Source organism: Micromys minutus (assembly GCF_963924665.1).
Source record: "Micromys minutus genome assembly, chromosome: 29".
Classification (NCBI taxonomy): Eukaryota; Metazoa; Chordata; class Mammalia; order Rodentia; family Muridae; genus Micromys; species Micromys minutus.
The window spans coordinates 14,765,756-14,788,687 of record NC_137964.1 but is presented as its reverse complement, the minus strand read 5'-3'; the positions used below and the strand labels follow the sequence as shown (position 1 = coordinate 14,788,687).

The 22,932-nt window shown below is 50.6% G+C and overlaps 1 protein-coding gene across 1 annotated transcript in view; it reads right to left on the bottom strand.

Annotated features, from left to right (window-relative positions):
• ELN (elastin) overlaps nt 1-22,141 on the bottom strand; it is a 43,888-nt gene extending 21,747 nt beyond the window's left edge. The window contains exons 1-13 of the mRNA XM_080941191.1: nt 22,026-22,141; nt 14,510-14,560; nt 12,915-12,947; nt 12,065-12,097; nt 8,086-8,115; nt 6,617-6,652; nt 5,225-5,323; nt 4,891-5,019; nt 4,749-4,811; nt 4,115-4,162; nt 2,066-2,137; nt 1,054-1,083; nt 293-364 (exon numbers count right to left, since the gene is read on the bottom strand). Coding sequence (XP_080797317.1) covers nt 293-364; nt 1,054-1,083; nt 2,066-2,137; nt 4,115-4,162; nt 4,749-4,811; nt 4,891-5,019; nt 5,225-5,323; nt 6,617-6,652; nt 8,086-8,115; nt 12,065-12,097; nt 12,915-12,947; nt 14,510-14,560; nt 22,026-22,110 — 781 coding nt within the window. The 5' untranslated portion in view covers nt 22,111-22,141. The remainder of the gene's footprint in view (nt 1-292; nt 365-1,053; nt 1,084-2,065; nt 2,138-4,114; nt 4,163-4,748; nt 4,812-4,890; nt 5,020-5,224; nt 5,324-6,616; nt 6,653-8,085; nt 8,116-12,064; nt 12,098-12,914; nt 12,948-14,509; nt 14,561-22,025) is intronic.
• Nucleotides 22,142-22,932: the final 791 nt, after the last annotated feature.

The following is a 22,932-nucleotide window of genomic DNA, read 5'->3' as shown; positions in this document are numbered from 1 at the left end:
GTTCAGGAGACAACCTCAGATCAGTTCTCATCCACTTATCTGAGGAAGGCTCTCTTTGCTGTTTGCTGCTGAGTACACCAGGTTACCTGGCCCATGAACTCTCAGAGATTCTCCTGTCTCTGTCCCCTGCCTCCTCCATCTCAGCCTAGGAGTACTGGGATTACAGATCCATGTGACTGCACTCGGCTTTAGGTGGGTTCTGGGGATTCGAACTTGTGCAGCAAGTGCTTTACCCACTGAACCATTTCTCTCTACTTCAGGTCAAGCATCTTGAAACCTATCTCTGGCTTACCTGGCAGCTTTGGTGCCTTGATGGGATAACCCAGTGGGACACCGGGCTGCTGACCCCCAAAGGACCCGACCCCTGCAAGAACAAAGAAAGCAAATCAAAATCCCAGGACTTGGGGTGGCAGTACCTTCTCAACTGCCTGCCCGAAAGGCTCGTCTCTGGTCAGATGTAACAAGTTCCTCCCTGCCAGCACACGAGGGAGTGCTAGTCATTGTAGGCGGTTAGGAACATACTCCTACACTCATCTGTGCAGACCTTAGTGCACTGCTGAGTTCATTTTGGATCCACATTGATGGAGTTTGGCTTAGGACAGTGGTTCTCAAGCTTTCTAGTGCTGCGACCCTTTGATAGAGTTCCTCATGTTGTGGTGACCCCCCCCACCACATAATTATTTCATTGCTACTGCATCGATGTGATCATGCTACAGCTATGAACTGCAATATAAATAGATGAGACGCAGGATAGCGGGTCACTTGCCTTCCAAGGGGGCTGCAACCTACAGGCTGAGAACCTCTGGGTTCAACGCTCATAGTTGGGGACTGATGACAATTTGGGTAGAGGCCTGGACATTTTTCTTTCTTTGTTTCCTTTTTTTTTTAATTTTTGGAATGTGGGTCGTGGGGATTGAGCTTAGGTCCTCATGTCTGTGTGATCGAACTCTTCCACAAGCCTTTCAACAAGAGACATGAGGGAGATTGGGCAGGCTTTTTGGGTATCTAGCCCCAGAGAGTCCTCTCAACTTTGGGAGAGCAGCTTTAACTCACCTGGGATTCCGCCAAAAGCTCCACCTCCACCTGCAAAGACAAAGACTTGCACTGAGTGTGCAGGGCACAGAGCACTGGCTCCAGGCTTCCTTTGTTTATGATGGACAAGAGATCTACCACTGAGCCACGCCCCCAGCCCCTCACTGGGGGATTCTAGGCAAGTGCTCTACCACTGAGCCACGCCCCCAGCCCCTCACTGGGGGATTCTAGGCAGAGGCTCTACCACTGAGCCACACTCCCAGCCCCTCACTGGGGGATTCTAGGCAAGTGCTCTACCACTGAGCCACGCCCCCAGCCCCTCACTGGGGGATTCTAGGCAGGGGCTCTACCACTGAGCCACGCCCCCAGCCCCTCACTGGGGGATTCTAGGCAGGGGCTCTACCATTGAGCCACGCCCCCAGCCCCTCACTGGGGGATTCTAGGCAGGGGCTCTACCACTGAGCCACGCCCCCAGCCCCTCACTGGGGGATTCTAGGCAGGGGCTCTACCATTGAGCCACGCCCCCAGCCCCTCACTGGGGGATTCTAGGCAGGGGCTCTACCACTGAGCCACGCCCCCAGCCCCTCACTGGGGGATTCTAGGCAGGAGTTCTACCACTAAGGCTCACCCTACTCCCATTCATTCACTTAGGGCTTCTACTCTACTACTAAGCAAGCACTCTACTACTGAGCCATACTCCTCAGCTCTCTTTTTACTTTTAATTTTAAACAGTGGCCTGTTAAATTGCCCAGGCTGACTTTGGACTTTCAAGCCTTCTGCCTCAGCCTTCTGAATAGCTTGGGATTATATGCCTATGAGACTAGGTCAGGCTCACTCTATGGGCTTTCTGAATACCATGCTGCCCTTCCGAGCCAGCAGAAGCAGGGCTGGAACATAAAATGTACCTTCCTTACCCACAGAGGTTCCCAAAGAAGCTTAGAATCCCAAGGTATCTCATACACCCCAGGTTAGAGGGGCCTGCAGGCAGGCAGAGGATCCTACCCCGGCTCCCAGCTCAGTTGGTTATGCATACCTGGAACCTTGGCCTTAACTCCTGTGCCAGTGGGAACTCCAGGGAGCACCCCCACACCAGGGAACCGAGCTCCTGAGTGGCAAACACATGGGTGACAAGTAAGGCAAGGGAAACTTCTACTTGGCACCCCCTGCCAACCTCAGGTCTGTTGACCACTCTGTTTCAGTGCTGACGACCAATCATGGGCATGACTTGCAGAGCAAGTACATTAAGAATCAGTTTGTGGGATTTTCTTCTTTTGGGTGGTTCAAATTGATTTGAATTAATTAATTAATTAATTAATGGTGGTGCTGTGGATTGAATTTAGGGCCCCAAATATGCACCAACCCATCTTTGGGGGACTCTAGGCAAGCGCTCTACTGCTGAACCATGCCCCTAGCCCCTCACTGGGGGATTCTAGGCAGGGGCTCTACCACTGAGCCACACCCCCAGCCCCTCACTGGGGGATTGTAGGCAGGAGCTCTACCACTGAGCCACGCCCCAAGCCCCTCACTGGGGGATTCTAGGCAGGGGCTCTATTATTGAGCCACACCCACAATGCTTTTCTTAGTTTTGAGACAGAGTCTGACTAAGCTACCCAGGCTAGACTTGAACTTTTGATTCATCTGTCGAAGCCTTTCAAGTGCTTGTGCCACTAGGCCTGGCTGGCAAATCTGAGTTTTAATCCTAACTCCGCAGAGCCTGATCTCTCAGCCTTGGTGGACCCTAAGTTAAGTTACAGATTCATGCTGACCATGCTTAGGAGAAAAGGCACAGAGAGATTCATAGCCATACTGCTTTGAATGTGTGTGACTGCAGAAGCTGGGTTAGGTCTAGTTAGTACTTGGATAGGAGGAAGCATAGAGAGGCACAGCCAGTGTGACATGTTTTATCGTGGCTACCCTATGACCCTCGGCAGGCTCTCCCTCCTCTCTTGCCTCCCCTGGGGCTTGGCTGCCTCAACCAGGAAGGAAGGGGTGCTCTGTCAGCAAATCCCTGAATCTGGGCTTTTGGGGGATTTCAGGAACCTTGTTGGGTGGGGAGGTAGGTTCTGGCAGGGAAAGAAGTGAAGGGCAGTTCTCAGGGGGTCTCCTGTAGGGCAGACGTTCTGGGCGTGCCTATTCCTGGTGACTCAGGGCTTTTGGGAAAAAGCTGGCTGCACTAGGGACTCCCATCTGTCCTCGGAGGATTGGCTTTAGGCTGTGATGAGAGGGCTGGCCTTCGGTGAGGGATTGGGTGAGGCTGGGGAAAGCTGACCTTTGTTGCCAGGGACCTAATGTCCATTAAGTTGAACTTGGACTCTTAGGGAGACACCGCTGGCCTCAGCTGGCCTCAGCTTTAGGAGGAGGGAGAGGAGAGGGTACATCCCCAACTCCTCTCTCTCCCTCTCTCCTTTCCTCTCTCTCCCCTTTCTTTTCCTTCCCTCCCTTCCTCTCTCTCTCTCTCCCTTTCTTTCTTTCTAAGACAGAGTTTCATGTAATTCAGGATGGCCTAAAAGTTGTTATATAGCCAAGGTATCAAGCCTGAACTCCGGATCCTTCTGTCTTTACCTCCCAAGCGCTGGCTTTACAAGAGTGTATCACCAAGTCTGGCTTATGAGGGGTTGGGGATGGAGCCCGGGGGCTTCATGTATGCTAGGCATGCGCTCTGCCAACTGAAATGCATCCCCAACCTATTCTTTAAAACATTATTTTGATTTTATGTGTATGGGTGTTTCGCTTGCATGTCTGTCTGTCTGTACACTGCATGCATGCCTGGTGTCCTTGGAGGACAGAATGGTTGTGGGCCTCCACGTGGGGACCCCAGTCCTCCGGAAGAACAGTCTGTGCTCTTAACCACGGAGCCATCTTTTTAGCTCCACTCTTTGTTCTTGTTTTTGTGTTTTGAAATAAGAGCTTGTTATGTAGCCCAGGCCGGTCTCAAGATTAAGATCCTCATGCCTCAGCTTTCAAAGTGCTGGGATTCAAGACATATACCACCACACTCGGTCTATGTGATGCTGAGGATAAAACCCATGCTAGGTAAGCACTCTACCAACTGAGTTATGTCCCAGCCTGTCCTTGTCCTCACCTGTTCCTGGGAGCACTCCGCCTGGGTATACACCTGGGAGACCAACTCCTGGAGGCAAAAGAGCAAGAAGCCTTAGCAGAGGTTCTGACCTGGACCTGTGAGCCACTGTCCCCATCAGGATGGCTAGGGATAGACAGATCATGCCCACAGCACTCTCTGTTCTGTGTTAGAGACCCTGCAGATCCTTCAGAGCACTGATTTAACTGTCTTCTGGAGCCCAGAGCCTGTTTACACAGCCTCGTCAGCCCACCTCAAGGCTAAAGGCTTCCAGATGTTTGCCTTTTATTTAACCTGAAGTCACTTCCTAAAGAGCGTGGGGCCAAATGAGCACCAGATGGGGGTGCCTCAGGATGTTGGGCTCACCTCCAGCTCTACCGGGAACAGCTGTGGGCCATCCTGTTCTGACTCAACATTTAAAACCTCAGTTTCCCCATCTGTGATCCAGAGCCTGCCTGTGAGGTCTCTCCCTTTTTTTTTTTCTAGGTCAGGTCAAGCCAACTTAGCCCCATTGCCCAATCACAGGTCCGTTGCTTCGGATCCGGCAAAGAGGGGACGGCTCTGACCTCTGCAGACCCCTTGACTTCTGACCTCTCCCTGACCTCTAACCTCTATCCCCCAGAGATTCTGCACTAACCAGGAACTTTCCCAGGCTTTCCTCCAGCTCCGACTCCAGCTCCAACTTGAGGCACCACAGCACCTGAACAGAAGGGATTATAGAGTCGCGTCTACCCAGGTCGACCCGCACCACCTTCAGTCGCTCGGTCCGACCACCATACCTGTTGAGACTCCTAAGCCACCGATGCCGCCAATACCACCAACACCCCCAGGCACTCCACCAACTCCAACACCGCCAGGCACTCCACCAACGCCACCAAGCCCTCCGCCAACGCCTCCAAGTCCAGCCCCTGTAGAGCCAGAAGCAGGAGAGTTCAGGGATCAGACAAGAACTGTGTACAGAGAGGCAGGTGTTAGGGTCTGGTCCTGTCACCAAGCCACTTCAAGACTGGGTACAATTAGCCACCCTCATTATCCGGGGAGGAGGATTCTCCACGCCACCTCCCACTTAATCTCCTGGGTCTGGATGTCCTGGGAGGCCAGAGGGTCACTCACCCGCTTTGGCAGCAGCTTTGTAAGCTGCGGCAGCCCCTGCTGCTCCCCCGGGCACCAGACCACCTGCCCCTGGGAAGGTGCCTGCAGGATAGGAAAGACCTGTGGAGGAGAGTGTATGTGTGGTCCTGATCTGCCAGGCTCGGTGGCAGTTGCTGAGCCTCAGTCCAGCCTGGGCCCCTTCACTCAGGAAGGGGATTCAAAATTCTGCATCCTCTCGAGGTGTTTATTGTCACACGGTGGCCCCTGCTCACCAGGACGGGAGCATCATGTGTTAGAGCAGTGGTTCTCAACCTGTAGGTCGTAACCCCTGGGGGTGGGGTGGGGGGGGTTGAACTACCCTTTCGTAGAGATTGAAAAGACATCGGAAAACACAGATAGTTACTTTCTGATCCACAGCAGCAGCAGAGTTACAGTTCCGAGGTAGCAATGGAATTGATTTTAAAGTCTGGGGGTCACCACACCATGAGGAACTGCATTAAAAGCTCACAGCATTAGGAAGGTTGGGGACCACTGTGTCGGAGGCTGTATATGCCTAAGAAGACTATTCAGCCTGACAAAACTGTGTAAATCTTTTGGTTTTTGAGACAAGTCTGAATATATTCGTATCCCAGGCTGGCCTGGAAATCACTATGTAGCTGAGGCTAACCTTGAACCCCTGGATCTTCCACCTACCAGTACTTGAGTTCATAGGCACTTCAGTGCTGGGGATGGAAGTCAGAAGAGGTAAGCTAGATCTATACCTATATCATCTATATCTATATCTATATCTATATCTATTATCTATATCTATACCATTTCTATCTCTATCTGCACACACACACACACACACACACACACACACACACACACACATGCATTTGAGACAAGGTCTCACTATGTAACTTCAGCTGGACTGGAACTCGCTTCACAGACCAAGTGGACCTTGAACTCACAGAGATCTTTCTGCCTGTCTCCTGAGTGCTAAGATTAATGTTGTCTGCTGCCATGCCCAACCTCAATATTTTGTTTTTTGAGACAAAGTCTATGTGGCTAGGTTGGTCTGGAACTTTCTATGTAGCCCAAGCTGGCCTTGAACCTCTTATGCCTTCTACCTAAGCTCTGCTATTCCAGACATAACCACCACTGCTTATGGTTATTAAATGGCACATGTGCCTTTTCTGGGGGTCGGATCCACTCCTGGGTGCCCCTGAGAGATGCCTCTATCCAGTTTCATCTGCATTTCACAACTGTCCCCTGGGTAGCTTCTTAGGAGCAGCTGACATTGGTGTCATTCTTCGTTCATGGTGCCCCCAACACTTGGTTCAAACACTGGGCCCTGTCTGCTGTTCATCCTAGGCAGATGCCCTAGGCTGGGGTTAGGAGCTGGCACTGTGCTCAGGGGTTCACACTAACCTGCCCCGGGGCCAGCACCTGCAAGTCCTCCAGGACCTGTGAAAGAGAGAGATGGGGAGAAATTGGTGTGTGGGTTTCATACCTGGGCTCCTTGTGAGAAGGGGATCATCATGAAGTGGGTGCCTAGGCTGCCCCCTATATTTTTGGTACTGCAGTGGAGGGCATATAATCCTGACAGATCTACAGCCATCAGCTAGCGATCAAATACTACAGGTGGAGCTGACATAGTTGTCTCTAACAAGAATGATTTGCCTGTGTGTCTCCCAGGAGGCCTGGCAGCTGCCAGGACCCAGCTGGCCTGCTATATGGCAGACATTACCTGTAGGCAAATCCTCATTCCTCCCAGGCCAGCCTTGCTCCCCTGTAGCTGTCACCCTAGGTGTCTTCTCTGCTCCCTTGATGGTAGGTCCTGATGCAGACCCCTCCCCTCCACCCGGATTTGTAAGTGCCCACCCCTGCCCCACTGGCACCTGCTTTTTGTTTTTTTTGAGACAGGGACTCATGTAGCCCAGTCTTGACTCAAACCCGTTGTGTGTTTGAGGGTGACTTTGAACTTCTGATCCTCCACCTTCTACTTCCCAAATGCTGGGATTCTAGGCATTTACCTGAAAGTCCCGTTTACATGGTGCTAGGTTGGAACTAAGGGCTTCATACATGTTAGGTAAGGGATCTATGATCTGCGCCACCTTCACCACCCTGAGCATCCATCTCTTCCTGTACAATGTCTAGCTACCCTCCTGTTGAGAATCCTCCTTGCTAAGACCCACTAGGAACCAAATGGGTCCCTTTGGCTCTCTTCTTTCCACATCTGGGGCTGATCATTCCTTCTCCTCCTCCAGGAGACATTCCATGTCCTTGGCCTTGACCAATGGGCCCAGTTAGGTTGGAGTTTTGGAGGCTTGCCTTGGCAGGTTTGTTTCCAATTATGGGAAAAATATCTCTTGCCAGCACCAGCTCCGGCTCTGGGGTCTAGAGTTGTAGGGCAAAGTCCTCTCCAGAATCCCCCAAGCATAGGGTCTGCTAAGCCCTGTGGAGAGGAGGTCTCCCTGGCTCTCCCTGGATATCATCTTTCTTCTGACCAGCCTTCCTGACTCATGCTCTGTGTGAGGGCTGAGCATGCAAGCTCGGGAGATACATGGGTCACCAAGAGTGTGCAAAAGTCTTGGGTTCCACCCCCAGTGTGTATTCAACATATATGTATCCAACACTGAGAGGACTGAGGCTGCCTGGATTAATCTCTTCCTGGTCTCACCTCCCTGTCCCTCCCCAGTTCTGTCAATAGCTCCTCTAGAGCCAGTCCTGTTTCCTGTTCTTATAGAGGACAGGGGACAAGCTCAGATCTTTCCTGTTCAATGGAGGGGCTGAGAGAACCACACTGGACAGGAAATAAGAAAAAATGGGGGTAGAGTTTGAGGACCAGCCTGGCCTCAGCTGTTGCTTGCTCTTTATCAAGAGTCTTTTGGACTCACCTGCTCCATAGGCTCCCAGGAGTCCGGCCCCTGCAGGATGGAGAAGGGGTTAAGAGTTGTATCACAGCTGGGAGCCCAGGGCCTAACTTGTCTATCTGCTTCTTTTTGGAGTCAGAAAGTTCTAGAGTCAGGTTCTCTTGCCCTTTCCCTTGGTCTGCATAGATAAAGGAGTCACTTTCCTTTCTGTGAGCCTCAGTTTCCCCATCTTTATTATTCTTTTAAGGGTGATATCTAAAAAAAAATTCTTCTTTCCTTCCTTCCTTCCTTCCTTCCTTCCTTTATTCCTTCCTTCCTTCCTTCCTTCTTTTTTCCTCTTTGTCTTTTTCTTTTCTTTCTTTCTATCTTTTTGTCCTCTCTCTCTCTTTCTCTCTGTGTGTGTCTCTCTCTTTCCTTTTCTCTTTCACTTTTTGAGACACGGTTTCTCTGTGTAGTCCTGGCTGTCCTGGAACTTTCTCTGTAGACCAGGCTGGTCTTGAACTCAGAGATCCACCTGCCTTTGCCTCCCAAGTGCTGAGATTAAAGGCATGTGTCATCATACCTGGCTATTTTTACTTTTAAAAATTATGTATATTTGTATGTGTGTCTGTGTGTGTGTGTACACATGTATATAGGCTCTTACGGAGGCCCGAGGTGTTAAATCCCCTGAAACTGAGTTCCTGGCCACTCTCAGCTGCCTGATGAGGTTGCTGGGAATTGAACTTGGGTCTTCTGTAAGACAAGTATGTGCTTTTAATCACTGAGCCACTTCTAGGCTCTTAAAAAAATTCAAAAATTATCTTTTATATGTATGAGTGTTTTGCCTGCATGTCTGTATGTGTACCATGTGTGTGTCTCGTGCTGGTGGTGGCCAGTTAAGGGAGTCTAATCGAAGTTACATGTAAACCCTCTGTGCATGTTGAGAACTGAACCCTAGTCCTCTAAGATCAAGTGTTCTTAATTGCTGAGCCATCTCTCTCGCCACCTGTTTCTTTTTGAGACAAGGTTTCATGTAGCTCTCACTGGCTTTAAATTCAGTGTGCATCCGGGTATGACCTTGAACTCCTGGTCCTCTGGCCTCTCAGGATTGCTAAGATTACAGGCACATGCCTCCAGGCCTTATTATGTGGTCCTGGAGATGGAATCCAGGATGGAATTTGTACATGCTAGGAACGTGTTCTACCAAGCAAGCCACAAACCCAGCCTTTTCATTTTATTTCTTCTCATTTTTACTTTTGAGAAAGGGTCTAATTATGTAACCCTGACTGGACTGTCACTTGCTACACAGACCACACTGGCCTTGGACTTATAGCATCAGCTTGTCTCTGTCTCCCAAGTGCTAGGGTCAGAGGCATGTGCTAACGTGTTTGGTTCTCCCCATGACTTAGGATCTCACTGTGTAATTCAGGCTGGCTTTGAACGAGCATGTAGCCCAGATTGGTCTTGAACTGGTGGTTTTCCTGCCTCCGTTTCCACAACATTTAACTCTCGTTGTAGCCAAGGTTAAGCTCAAACTTATCTTCTGGCCCCAGCCTCTTGAATGCTAGGGTATCAAGCTTGTACCACAGTGTTTGGCTAATATAGCCATTTATTTATAGCTGCCATGATCCCTGCCTTCCTGGGGCCACTGAGCTTGTGAGCAGGTAGTACCTACTATGTGCAACCTGCCAGGGTATCCCATAGATGCTCATCCCAGATCCTTCCTGTCCTTTCCCATATCCCTTGTTTGCAGTGGCTGGCTAGCCTGCTGGCCTCCAGCTGGTGCACTGGGTGTGGGCAGTGCTGGCTCCCAGCTGCCTGGTCCCCCACTGAGAGCTCAGGCTGGGAGAGGCCAGCCAGCCTACAGCACCCACATGGAGGAATAGCTGCCAAGCCACCCACCCCCTCTCCCTGGGGATTAATTGTTCCCAAGCACGATCTGTATAATGCCTGCACCCCATTGCATCCTGCCTGGGCTGGCCCGGACGTCCCTCTAGCTAGGATGTGGGGACCTTTGTTGGGTTATTCATGGTGGCCTAGCCAAGCCTGTGACATCCTTCAGTCGATCCCGAGGCTAAAAGATAGCCTTAGGAACTGTACCTAGTAGTACATGCCTATCATTTTAGCTACTCAAGAAGCGGAGGCAGGAGGATTTAAATTTCAAGGCTTGTCTGGAATATGTAGTTCAAGGTCAGTCTGGACAAGTTAGTGAGACTCTGATTCAGAATACAAAATAAGATGGCTCAGTGGGTGAAGGCACTTGCCACTAAGCCCGGCAATGTGAGTTTGATTGTTGGGACCTACATGGTGGAAGAAGAGAATCAATGTTCAAAAGTTGTCCTTTGACCTCTACAGGCACAGGGTGGCACATGCATACCAGACCCATAATAAATAAATAAATAAATGTGCAAACAAATAAATAAATGTAATCTTTGAAGAAATGTATAAAGATGTAGTTCAGTGATTGAGTGGTTGCCTCTCATAGAACAGGCACTCAGTTCCATCCTTAGCACCACAAAGAGAATTAACAAGCCATGGTGTCTCCTAACCCCTAGGACCTAGATTGCCCAGATGTCCTATCCTCTTCCTCCTTTGTTGGCCCTGGCCCTGAAATTTCACAACTCGCATAGGCGAATCTGTTTCTCACACATTCATTAGTAGTTGGATCATCTGTCATCAGGATTTTGTAAGAGTAGTTGGACATCCAAACTGTCCAGGAGCACGTGACTTTGAAGACAGGGTGGCAAGCACTGGGTGGGGATGCATGTGCCACATAGAGAGAGCATCACACATGGGAGGAGCATCAATAGAACTATAATGAAGAAGTGTGTGTGTGTGTGTGTGTGTGTGTGTGTGTTTGTGTGTTAGGGATGATGGAATACAGGTTTTCCAACATGCTTAAGAAATTCTCTACTATTGAGCTATTATACCCCAGCCCCTCATTGGGGGATTCTAGGCAGGGGCTCTACCACTGAGCCACGCCCCCAGCCCCTCACTGGGGGATTCTAGGCAGGGGCTCTACCACTGAGCCACGCCCCCAGCCCCTCACTGGGGGATTCTAGGCAGGGGCTCTACCACTGAGCCACGCCCCCAGCCCCTCACTGGGGGATCTAGGGAGGAGTTCTACCACTGAGCCACGCCCCCAGCCCCTCACTGGGGGATTCTAGGCAGGGGCTCTACCACTGAGCCATACCTCAGCCTCTCACTGGGGGTGGGATTTCTAGGGAGGCGCTCTACCATGGAGCCACGCCCTATTCCTTACTGTGGGATTCTTGGTGAGAGTTCTAACTTTGAACTGCACCCTCCGTATTCTTTCTCATTTTTTATTCTGTGACAGGTTCTTTCTAGTCATCTAAGACTGACCTTTCCAACTCAGAACCCTCCTATATCAGCCTTTTCAGTGGCTGAGATTATAGGTGTGTGCCACCAGACCATGGCCTCCACATGCTTCTTAACCAACAGCCTTTCCTTGAGAGACCCCCTCTGCCACCACTTCAAGGCTGAGAGTGACTGTTGCTGGCAAACTCCAGTACTGTTGATAAAGCAGAGCTATGATTTTTCTTTTTAAACTAGAAAACTCCATGGTCTGGACCCAACTGGAAGGAGGCTGGGAACAGGCAGGGAGATCATCTGGGGACATGGTCAGGCTCATCTTAGAGTGGAGCTCACATCTGAGTCAGAGGTCAAAAGCCTAGGTATGCCATCTGGGGGACTTCCATTCTAAGGACTGCTTTACAGGAGCCACAGGGACCTCAGGTTTTGTTTTCCCTGAAGCATCGGGAGTGTTCCTGGGGCTATGAGCAGAGGGCCGTGAGCAGGAAGCTGGCACAGTGGCCCATGAAGGACACAGCCCATCGAATTACCTCCAGTCTCCTGTTATTGGACACCTTGGGGCCTGACTCTAGCTTGTTGGTACCTGGGGGCTTTTGCTGCCTTTAACTCCCTTCTTTTGGTTCTCTTGCCAGGCATGGCTCTGAGAATCCCACCCTCCCCAACTCAAGGGCCTTCCCTTGATAGATCTTACCTGGCTTAGGTGGTTTTCCTCCAGGTCCTAGAGCTGCAGAGGAAAGAAATGATGAAGAGCAGGAAGGAGGTGACCCACCTCTCTCCCCACTGCCTCCCCCTTTTTTCCTTTGGTATCAGACAGGGTCTCTTCATAGTCCAGGCTGGCCTCAAATTCACAATATAGCTTAGAATGAATCTGAACTCCTAACTTCTTGCTTTTACCTCCCAAGTTTTGGTATCATAGGCACATACCCCTTCTATCTCTTAGTACTTATCCATCCCTTAACCCCACCCCCAGTAAAAGGTGAGGGCTGCACGTGGGTCTCTTCCCTAAGTGCTAAAGGTGTCCAGAGAGTCCTCTTGCTTAGACATGGAGCCTCTGAGAGCTCAGCTCTCCCTCTGATTTTCTGCTGAGTTTTTCCATTTGTTCTAAGACTTTGTCTCATGAAGCTCAGGCTGGTCTTGAACTTGCTACATAGTCAAGGATAGTTTTGAACTTTGGTCCCCCAGCATCTACTTTCTAAGTGCTGGGGGATACAGCAGGTATACACCAACATTTCCAGAAAATTTTCAAGGTTTTTCTTTTCCTCCAAAAGAAGTTAATCTCCACCTGGCAGGAATGTTGGGGAGGAGATCAAAGAAATATAAAAGTAAGAAGGGGCCAGGAAGAAAACCAACAAGAGTAGAGGGTCCTAAAAGGGCCATCCGGGTCTTATTTAGAATTAGGTCTCTTTCCCAGGAGAGAAATCTGTATAACAAGGACCCTTTAGTTGCTGGAATCTCACCACATCTAATGATGTGTTGGGGAGGGGTCATGATGATAAACAGAGCCTTCCCTTGAGGAATCTAAGGTTAGTTTCTGAGCTTACCTCCTCCTCCTCCAAGGCCTCCAATGCCAGCCCCTATTGTGTGTGTGTTGAGAGAGAGAGAGAGAGAGAGAGAGAGAGAGAGAGAGAGAGAGAGAGAGAGAGAGAGATCCAAGATCAACATCCTTCCATACAATCCATACCCCTCTCCCCACTGCCAAATTCTAGTTGACTTTGGGTAAGTCAACCTCTGTGACCCTTTTTCTGTCTTGGTGGTTCAATAGTCTTGTGTCGGTTTGTCCTGGGATGAAGCTTGACAGCTTTTAAACTTCATGTTAGTTATTTTCCTTCCATTCATCATGTGTGTTTGTCTGGTTATGCATGTGCATTTACGTGCATGTGTGTGATCACACACACATTCACATACATGTGCATATGGAGGCCCAAAACTGATGTCCAGAATCATTCCCCATTACTCTTCCACCTTATTCATTGAGACGGGATGTGTCCATCAAACCCAGAACTCACTGATGTGGCTAGTCTTGCTGGCTAGCTTGCTCAGTGGGATAGGCAGTCACCACAGCGCCCAGTTTATGTGATGCTGGGGATGGAACTCAGGGCTTCATACATGCTATGCAAACACTCCCCCAGCTGAGCTACACATGCAGCTTAGTTGTTTCATTTCTCTCAGTTACTTGCCTCCAGTGGATTGCCAGGAATGGGATTAATGCTGCGAGGACTGTGAACCTTCCGGTGACCGGAATGTGTGAAGGCGCCAGGCTCCTGACAGTGGAGATTATGTTCCATCTTGTACAATATTTATGCTTTTTAAGAGCTGTTCTATCAGCAGCTCTCCTTAGGATGGAGACTGGGTCTTACTATGCAGCTCAGGTTGACTTCAAACTCTTGACTTTCTATGTTTACCTTCATGTCTAGCTCTGTAATTCGAATTCTTTTTTTTTTTTTTTTTTTTTTTTTTGAGGCAGGGTCTCACACAGCCCAGGCTGGCTCAAGATCTCTCTATAGCCAAGATGAACTTTGAATATATGTCCTCTTTGCCTATACCTCCTGCATGCTAGGACTGCAAGCATGCAGCGCTATACCTGGTTTACGTAGTGCTGGGGATGGGGCCCAGGGCTTCACACATGCTAGGCAAACACTTTAGTAATTGAGCCACATTCCCAGAGGGGTTAACTGCTTCAGAAAGTGGGCCTGAGTTACAGGTCCTTGGTGGCAGAAATTCAAGTGTTATAACATCTCTGGCCCATGAAATAGCTCAATGGGCAAAGGCGCTCGCTGCCAAGTCTTAACAGTTTGAGTTCCATTCCTGGGACCCATATGGTGGTAGGAAAGATCTGATTACCAAAGCTTGTCCTCTGGACCTGGGCATGGTGGTGCGTGCTTTTAATTCCAGCATTCTGGAGGCAGAGGCAGGTGGATATCTTTGAGTTCCAGGCCAGCCAGGGATAGATAGAAAGTAAGTCTGTCTCAGCAAACAAAACCAATTAAAAGGGAAGAACCAAGCAAAAATGTTGTTCCCTGACCTCCACATGTAAGCCCTAAAAATAAATGTAATAAAAGTGTTTTAAAATATTCTCTCATGAGCAGTTCATCCCCTTCTGTCATACATAGGTGTATGGAAACTTTATGTACATTACCTGGATAATAGACTCCACCGGGAACTCCACCTGGCACAGCTCCTGGAACCCCTAAAAAGAAGAAAGTAGATTTTTTTGGTTAGTCAGGCTTACCAAACATACTTTAATGAAGGTATTGATAATGATTGCGGCATTGTTTGTCTATAGATTAATGTCTGTGGCCAAGCAACTGCCTTTTATATATATATATATATATATATATATATATATATATATATATTTTGTTCCTTTTGTGTTCATATACTTAGCAAGCACTCTACCACTGAGCCACGCCCCCAGCCCCCTCATTGGGGGATTCTAGGCAGGGGCTCTACCACTGAGCCACACCCCCAGCCTCTCACTGGGGGATTCTGGAAAGACATTCTACTAGTGAATCATGTCCCAGTTCTTGGTTTACTGAGACAAGGTCTTGACCTTGTAAACATTCCCCACTCCCCCCTGCACACACCAGACTCTTGAGTAGCTGGGATCACAGGCATGAACCACCACACCTAGCTTTGCATTTTCTCACCCCTCTCAAAGTGTCTCAATAAAGGCGGAAGGGCACAGATTCAGAATGTCGTTCCAGCGCTCTTGAAATCAGGCCCAGAGAGGTTAAGGGAAGTGACTGGGACCACACAGCTGGATAAACACAGAGCCTGGAATGAACCCAGGCTACTTCTCTGGGCAGGAGGCTTAACACTGTTGCAGAAAGGGGCCCCTGCCTGTGGCTGGTCTCTGGACAAGGGACTCTACTTACCTGTTCTGTCCACTGCCTTCTCTCAGAGCTGGGCAGCATGGCTGGAGCCAGATCTAAGAGGGTAGTCTGGGTCACCAGTGATACCAGTTGGGAGACGCTAGCCATTCTCACTCTGATGGGGTAGTGTGAGGGAGGCTTGTATCCTAGGCCCCTGGGCAGCTTTCTTTGGGTGGGGTTCTGCTCATCTGACCCAGGGCTGTTTTGGGAAGTGCCAGGGACTGGAGGGGGTGGGAACACCATGAATGAGCAAATCAAATAGTTTCCTAAGGAACAGTTAACTCCAAGCCAAGGTCACGAGTTCAGTCCCTAGGGAGCAGCCAACCCTCTCATTGGGAGAATATAACAGATGCTGGTCCAGAGCTGTTGTCATGGCAACAGATAGAGACTCCTAGACTGAATCATGACCTCTAACCTTGACAAGTCACCTTATCACCATGGCCTAGCTCTGCCTTGCTGAAGGAATCCCAAGAATCACGTGGTGGGAGATACAAGGTGGATGTGAGGCAGTCATGCAGCTTTGCCCTGGTTCCAAGGAGACCTCTCAGCCAGATGTCTGTGTGTCTGGCTTTAGAGACACAGTGACAATACACAGCTGGGCCTGCCTGGTTGCTGGGCCTTGTCAGCCCAGCACGGTTGGAAATGTCTGGCTGCCATGGGCAGATTGTGCTAAACTCCTGGCGCCACCACCTCCTGGGGTCTGTGCCCCCTCCCAGCCTGACCCTTTAGAGACTGCATGTCAGGCCTGAATGGTCTGAGCAATCTGTTCAGGGCATGGGGGACTCAGGGAGGGGCGAGTCTGCAGGAAATAAGCCTTGTAGTGTCATCCTGAGCTGCCAAACACACATGGTCCCCCAAGCCTTTGATGCTCTCCCTGGCTCTGGCGTCCAGCTCTGAGCTTCATGCTTACAGAGAGAATCTCTGCTTCCCCCCTTCTGTCGTTTCCCCACATCCTTTCCTGTTCTCTCTGTTCTCCAGCCCAAGAGCTGCCTGCTGGAAACAATATGGTGGGTTGGAAGAGCAAGGGGACCCGGGACAGAGAGCCGTCTGGCTTCTCTCCTTGCTTCTCACCAACTGTGTGATCTTAGGCAAGTCACTCAATCTCCTCAGTGCCAGAATTACAGGCCTCTGCCACCACACCACGTTTATTCCGGTGCTGGCAATAGAACCCAGGGCTTGGTGCTTGCTAGGCATCCGGCCAGCTGAGCCACACCCCCAGCCAAGCCCTACCTTCTCCCCCCCCCAGCCCCCAACAATGTAGGTGTGATGCTTGCTGCCTCACATGGGTTGCACACATTCAAATAGAAGAGGACAGGTCTAGTCATACCCCCCACAGAGACTCATTGTCAGAAGAGAGTGCTGGTGACACAGGTCCTGTTTTCTCTCAGTACTTGGCTAGGGTCTTGTATACAATAGGTCCTTAATAAATGATAAGTGTGGGAGACAGAGGGATTGCGTCCCTCTCAAGGCCCCTGGGGGCAGGCTTACTGAACCCCCCCCTTCCTTTCCTCCTAACCCCGGTCCTGAGGAAGCTGTTACTGCCCTCCCCCCCAGCTCCTCCCTCTGCTGTCCGCCCAAGGCCAGCTCCCTAGCCTGGTAACAGTGGTCCACCTCCACAGAGACCCAGGATGAAGACGGCTGGAATGCTATATTGACACAGAATCACTGTGCAACCCAAGCTGGTTTTGAACATGAGCTTCTCCAGCCTCAGCCACTAGGGTGCTGGCACGGCAGGGGTGCCACCACGCCTGTCTTGAGTTTTTGATTCCTGTTTTTCACTGAGAATGCAGAGAAGGCTGAATACCAGCTAGCCGCCAAGCCTGACGCCTTGAGTTCGATTCCCAGAACACACACACACACACACAAACACACACACACACACACACACACACACACACACACACACACACACACACGGGGGAGTGGAAGAGCTCACTCCCCATAGCCCCCCCAGCCCCCACCACGGTATATGCACAACAGACATAAAAGAATAGCAGACTCTGTGGCTAGGACCTGATGACACATACCTGTAATCCCCGTGCTCAGAGGTGGAGACAGGGGGATTGTGAGTTTGAGGTCATGCTGCACTTCACAGGCAGTTCAAGGCCAGCCTGGGCTACACGGGGAAGTCCAGGCTAGTCTGTGCAATATAGCAAATCCCTTGTCTCAAAATCACGGAGATCTCCTCCCCAGCGGTCCTCCTTCCCACCCTCTCTCTTGGTACCACAGGGTCACCTCACTCCAAGTTCCTCTCTCCAAGGCTGTGCCTGAAACTTCCCGTCCTGCCTTCTCCCAGCCGCCACAGCTCCTCCAGCCCTCAGTGCTCAGCTGGCCACAAGCAGCTGGCTAGGAACACACTTGTGTCCTGTTTTATGTGGGTCTGGCTCACTCCTCTGGGATCGCCCGGGGTGGATCTTGTCTCTCACATGTGAGGATCATGACCTTAGGCTTGTAGGAGTCAACAGTCCTCTGGCTTGGGCTAGAACCCCTCCCCCACCAACATCCTTTAAGCTCTCTGGGACCGGAGACTCAGCCCTCATTTTGTCTGTGTGGTCTCCATGGGGCTTCCTCCTGCATGGCAGCCTACTTCTCAGTCTCTGTTTTGCCTTCCTCACTTCTTTTCCCCTTCCCTTCCCTCCCTTCTTCTTCTCCTCTCCCCTCCCTTCCTTTCCACTCCTCTCCCCTAACTTCCCCCCATCCTAACTCCTATCCTTCCCTCCTCTTTTCTTCTCTTTCCTTACCAACACAGGGTCTTTTTCTTTATAGCCCAGGCTAGCCCCCTGAGCTCTCTATGTAGCTCAGGCTGGATTTGTCCTGCTAATTACAGGCTGTATCCCCATGTGCAGTTGAACTTTTCTCTCAGGAGGGACCTCAGATATGTTCAGATTCTCTGGGGGACCCTCCCTGAGACCCTATCACTTGTTTGTGTACCATCACCTCCGATGGAGGGAATCAAGCCTTAGAAAATGGGCTGAGGAGGTCAGAAATGGGTGATGAACACTGATAATTCCAGCACTTGGGAGGCAGAGGCAGAAGGGTTGCTGCAAGTCTGAGAGGCCAATATGTCCTATATGCTGTGTTCTAGGCCAGCCAGAGCTATATATATTTGAGACCCTAAAAAAAAGTGTGTTTTAACCTTAGAAAATTAGAGCCAGGTTCAGTGGCTCACAGCTATAATCCCAGCATCCAGGAAGTGAAAGGATCAGGAGTTCAAGGTCTCTCTCAGCCATGTGGTGAGTTCGAGACCAACTAGGGCTTATATGAAGCCCTGTCTCAAAAAAGCAAAACAAACACACAAATAAAATAGAAAAAAAAAAAAAAAAGAAAATTCTACCTTAGGGGTTGGGCATACAGCTCAGAGGTTAGAAGAGTTGCCATGGGCTCAGCCCCCAACGCCACAAATAAACAATAATAAAAAATGAAAAAAACCTTAGAAAAATCAAAGATAGGAACTAATTACAGGGACCATCAGCCCCTTAGCACACTGTAAAAGAATGTGTCACTTTACAATTCCCCTGTCCCAGGGTCATCTCAGTGGCTATATTATATTATATTAAATTATATGATATTATTCTATTATTTTATCATCTCAGAAGCAGATATCAAGTGGCTACTGTTTCCCTTGCTTCAAACCCTGCTGATTCTTAGGGGCTGGGCCCTAAAAAAATAGGAATGTTTCTTTCTTTTTTTTTGTCAGCCAGGGAAACCTAGAGTCAGTCAGATGAAGCACCTTAGCCTGGTATCTACTCTTGACATTTCATTTGCTGCCTGGAGGTTCAAAGGCCACAGGGAGCCAGGCCAACGTGCTGGCAGGGAGCGCTGCCAAGCAAGTCCCACAGGGCAGCCTGGACTAAGCAGATAAAACCTCACTGAGCTGGTTGTGGCATGCGCAGGCCAGACAGCCAGGCACTTTTGAAAAGCTGCCTCTGCCACCGCCAGTACCTGGACTGTCCCTTCTCCAACAAGACACACAGAGCTGGATCAAGGGACTCAGTCTTTGGCTGTGTATCAGAGGCACCTGGGGAGCTGTTAAAACCCAGCCTCCACAGATCAAATAAAGGAAGAACTCATGGGCCACAGCACTGGCCCTGGTGACCGTCATGTACATTAAGGTTGAAATCTCTTGAGAGAACCCTTCAGGGAATAAATGAGGGGAGGGAAGTTGGTGTCAGGGAGAGCATTAAATTTAGTTTTATGTCTAACGTGCCCCTCCCTTAACATGTATTTTTTCGAAGAAGGGGTTTCATGTAACCCAGGCTAGCTTGAAATTCACTTAATAGATGATACCTCAGACTCCCAATCCTCCTGTCTCTGCATCTCCAAAATGCTAAGACAGGCAAAAGACAAGCACGCTATCATGCCTGATTTCTTTTCTTCTGGTGACCTTTATTGTGGTTTGAGGGTGGGGGTGGGGGTGGGGTAGAATCTCATTAGAGGCAGAGGCTGCCTTGGAACTCATTCTGTAGCTGAGCCACCACGAGGCTCATACAACCCTTTTAACAGAGGGGCTGCAGCAAGCCGGCATTCAAAGGAAATGCTATTATTACCCCCATCAATGACAAGGAGCAGTTACCCATGACATGTCCTTCTTGAGGAGATTAGGCTCCCCTAGAACCAGACAGTATATGTGACCAGTGGCCAACTCCTCCCCAAAGTCTGACCTCTTTGGACTTCAGGAGACTGAGCAGATATTGAAAGGCATCAATGCACATGTCTCTTACTTGAACCCAGTGACTCTGGCCACCAGGGGAAGCTGGCAGTTGAGTATGAAGTGCTATCACTGAGGCTACAAGGGAGGGGGGGGGTTCTGCCTTTAAAGGAAGACTCTGCCCCAGGGCTGTCTCTCCCCAATATTCCCTGGCATCTCCCCTACTCCATCTTTCCCCCCCCTTTCTCTTTCTTTCTTTCTTTCTTTTTTCTTTTTTGATCCAGGGCAGGAAGCTAGTTGATATTAACTTCTCAGGCTCTATTTCTGTACCTTTCAAGAAAGGGGCTCATGCAGCCCAGGCTAGCCCTGAACCTCCCTATAAAGCTAAGTATGACCTTGAACTCCTGACTTTTCTGCTTCCAACTCATGAGAGTTGGGACCACAGGCGTGAGCCACCACCTCTGGTTTATGTGGTGCTGGGGATAGAATACAAAGCTCCAAGCAGGCTTGTGGAGCCACATTGTAGACGGTATTGAGACAAGGTCTCACTCTATAGCCCAGCTTGCCCTCCGACTTGATAGCATCCTCCGTCAGGTGTGGCTTTTCGTGCCTGGCTTCGGCTTCCCTATTCATGAAGATAAACAGTTTCTTTATGATGAACTAGGATGACCATCCAGGGAGGAGGGTGGGCAGATGTTAGGAGACCATATCTGGGGCAGGAGGGTCAGGTGACCCAGAGATGGTGCTCTTAACTACCAGCTTGTTGCCGCTGCAATTGGTACCACCTCTTGTTGGTACCCACAACCCTCAGTCTTGTCCCAGCCCTGGGACTCTTGTCCTACAATGGACTCCTGGCCCCAGGAAATAAGTCTCATGGAGCAGATGCTGTTCCCATTCAGCCTCTGACCACAACTCTGACCCACCCCACTCTGCAGCCTCCTGTCCCCAGTTCAAGTTCAGGTTCCCACGGCAAAAAGGTCTCTTACGGAAACCTGACCCCAGCAGATGGTTCACAGGCACACACCTCTTTTCCCACAGCCGGATGCACCTTCCATCTGGGAGCTGTCTCCTTCCTCCCTCATAACCCAGTGTGTCTGGCCAGGACACATATCAGAAGGCCAAAATAATAACTTGAGGCTCAGTGTAGCCTCTGATACCAGCCATGCCCTGTTTACCAGGAGATGGGCACTTTCCCTAGCAAACCCTCATATAGGCATGAACTCACACAGGCTCACACATACAGTGACATTCTATACACGGGCACCAGACTATTTCAGGGCTTTTTTTTTTCCCTTCGAGATAGTCTGATGTAGCCTAAATGGCCTCGAACTCACTATGCTTCCAAGGATGCCTTGAATGCCTGATCCTCTGATGACCATTATGCAGGTATGCGTAACCACGCCCACCTAGTTTACTTGGAGCTTCGACAATATTCAGCATGCACTCCGTCAACGGAGACATCTTCAACTCTCTTAGTTGTTCCTGAGATGGGGTCTGGCTGGCTTTGAACTTACATGTTGGGATCACAGGTGTGGCTCACCACGCCCGGCTGGGTGTTGGACTTTGGCAGATTCTGTCGGACAACTTTCACAGTTGTCTCTCTGAGCCTCCATCTGTCTAGGAACGGACTTGTGAAAGACCTTCATGCGTTTCCTGACACTTCTTTCAGGAACATGCTTGGCCAGAACCTCACATCGACACCTGTGCAACATGATCTGAATTCCCCCCTCCACACACACACACACACACACACACACACACACACACACACACACACACACAGAACCCCAACATCTCCAGGTAAAGACAAACCAGGATTGTCTCTCCCCAGACACTCAGGTGCGCACAGGTGTGCAAACTGCCACTACTACTGGGAAAACACTCAGTGACTCAGACGACCATCCTGACTGTCGGAGAGTAGCTTTGACAGGACCCCTAACAGGGAGCTGGCTCCCAGGAGGAGACAGTTCCCAGGACCCTCCCTGCCTCGAGGAGGGAGGATCTGGAGGTGAAGGGCTCATCCATCTCCTGGATTCCCCATCGGTCCTGCCATCTGGCCGCCAGGGTCCCGCAGGTTGCGGATAGCCTGGGACCAGTGAAGGGCAGCGTGGGACCGGCGAGGTGCCCCTTACCTCCAGGCTGCGCAGGATGGAGGAGATTGAGCAAGAGGATCAGCAAGACGCCAGGCTGAGGGACTGCTGCTGTCAGACCCGCCATCTCGGGGAGGACTGCCCTAGCCTGCTCTCTGCGCCTCGTTTTATCCCCAAAGCGTAATTGCTGCCTGGTAGGCTGCTGTGAGGGAAGGAGGGAGGGAGGGAGGGTGGGTGGGAGGAGGGAGGGAGGAGGGGAGCTGGGGGAGGGGGCCGCGGGGGAGGGGGCAATTACGAAAGGCCAGGCTCGCAAGCCTTGTAGGCTGAATCTGCCTGGACCATGGGTCTATTTTCCTACACACACACACACACACACACACACACACACACACACACACACACACACACACACACACTGACGCACGCGCGTGCACTGCTTTCCCCCCCTCATCGCTTTCCCGCTCTCCCTCTGTAGATGTTTGCTTGCTCCTGGCCCTGTTCCCGCCCGAAAGTGCGAGGGGGCCTTTGCCAGGACAGCCCTCTGGAGAGGAAGCAGGAGGGAGGGCCCAGGCAGCCCGGCCAAAAAATCTCAGCCCTAGCCAAGGCTGGAGTAGCCAGGCCCCCGCCCCTCTGCCTGGGCCCCAGGCCCAGTGTGGGGACACAGGCCAGCTGTCCCGCGCCTCAGCTCCCACCCTGGTCCTGCAGACACCTCGACACCCCCAAGCTTGGCTAGAGACAGACTTTACCCAAAACTGGGTTAGGTAGGTTGGTAGGGCTAAGGGAGTCTGCCTATAGAATTCAAGACCTGCAGGCAGAATTGTCCGTGTGAGAAAATCGGTTGGGCATAGCCCCGTGGGGCATTTTAGGGACAGACTAGGGACCTTGACATACGATCTAGTTTTTCGTGGTTGAGACAAGGTCTTAGCCATCTGTTTGAAGCCAGGGAAAG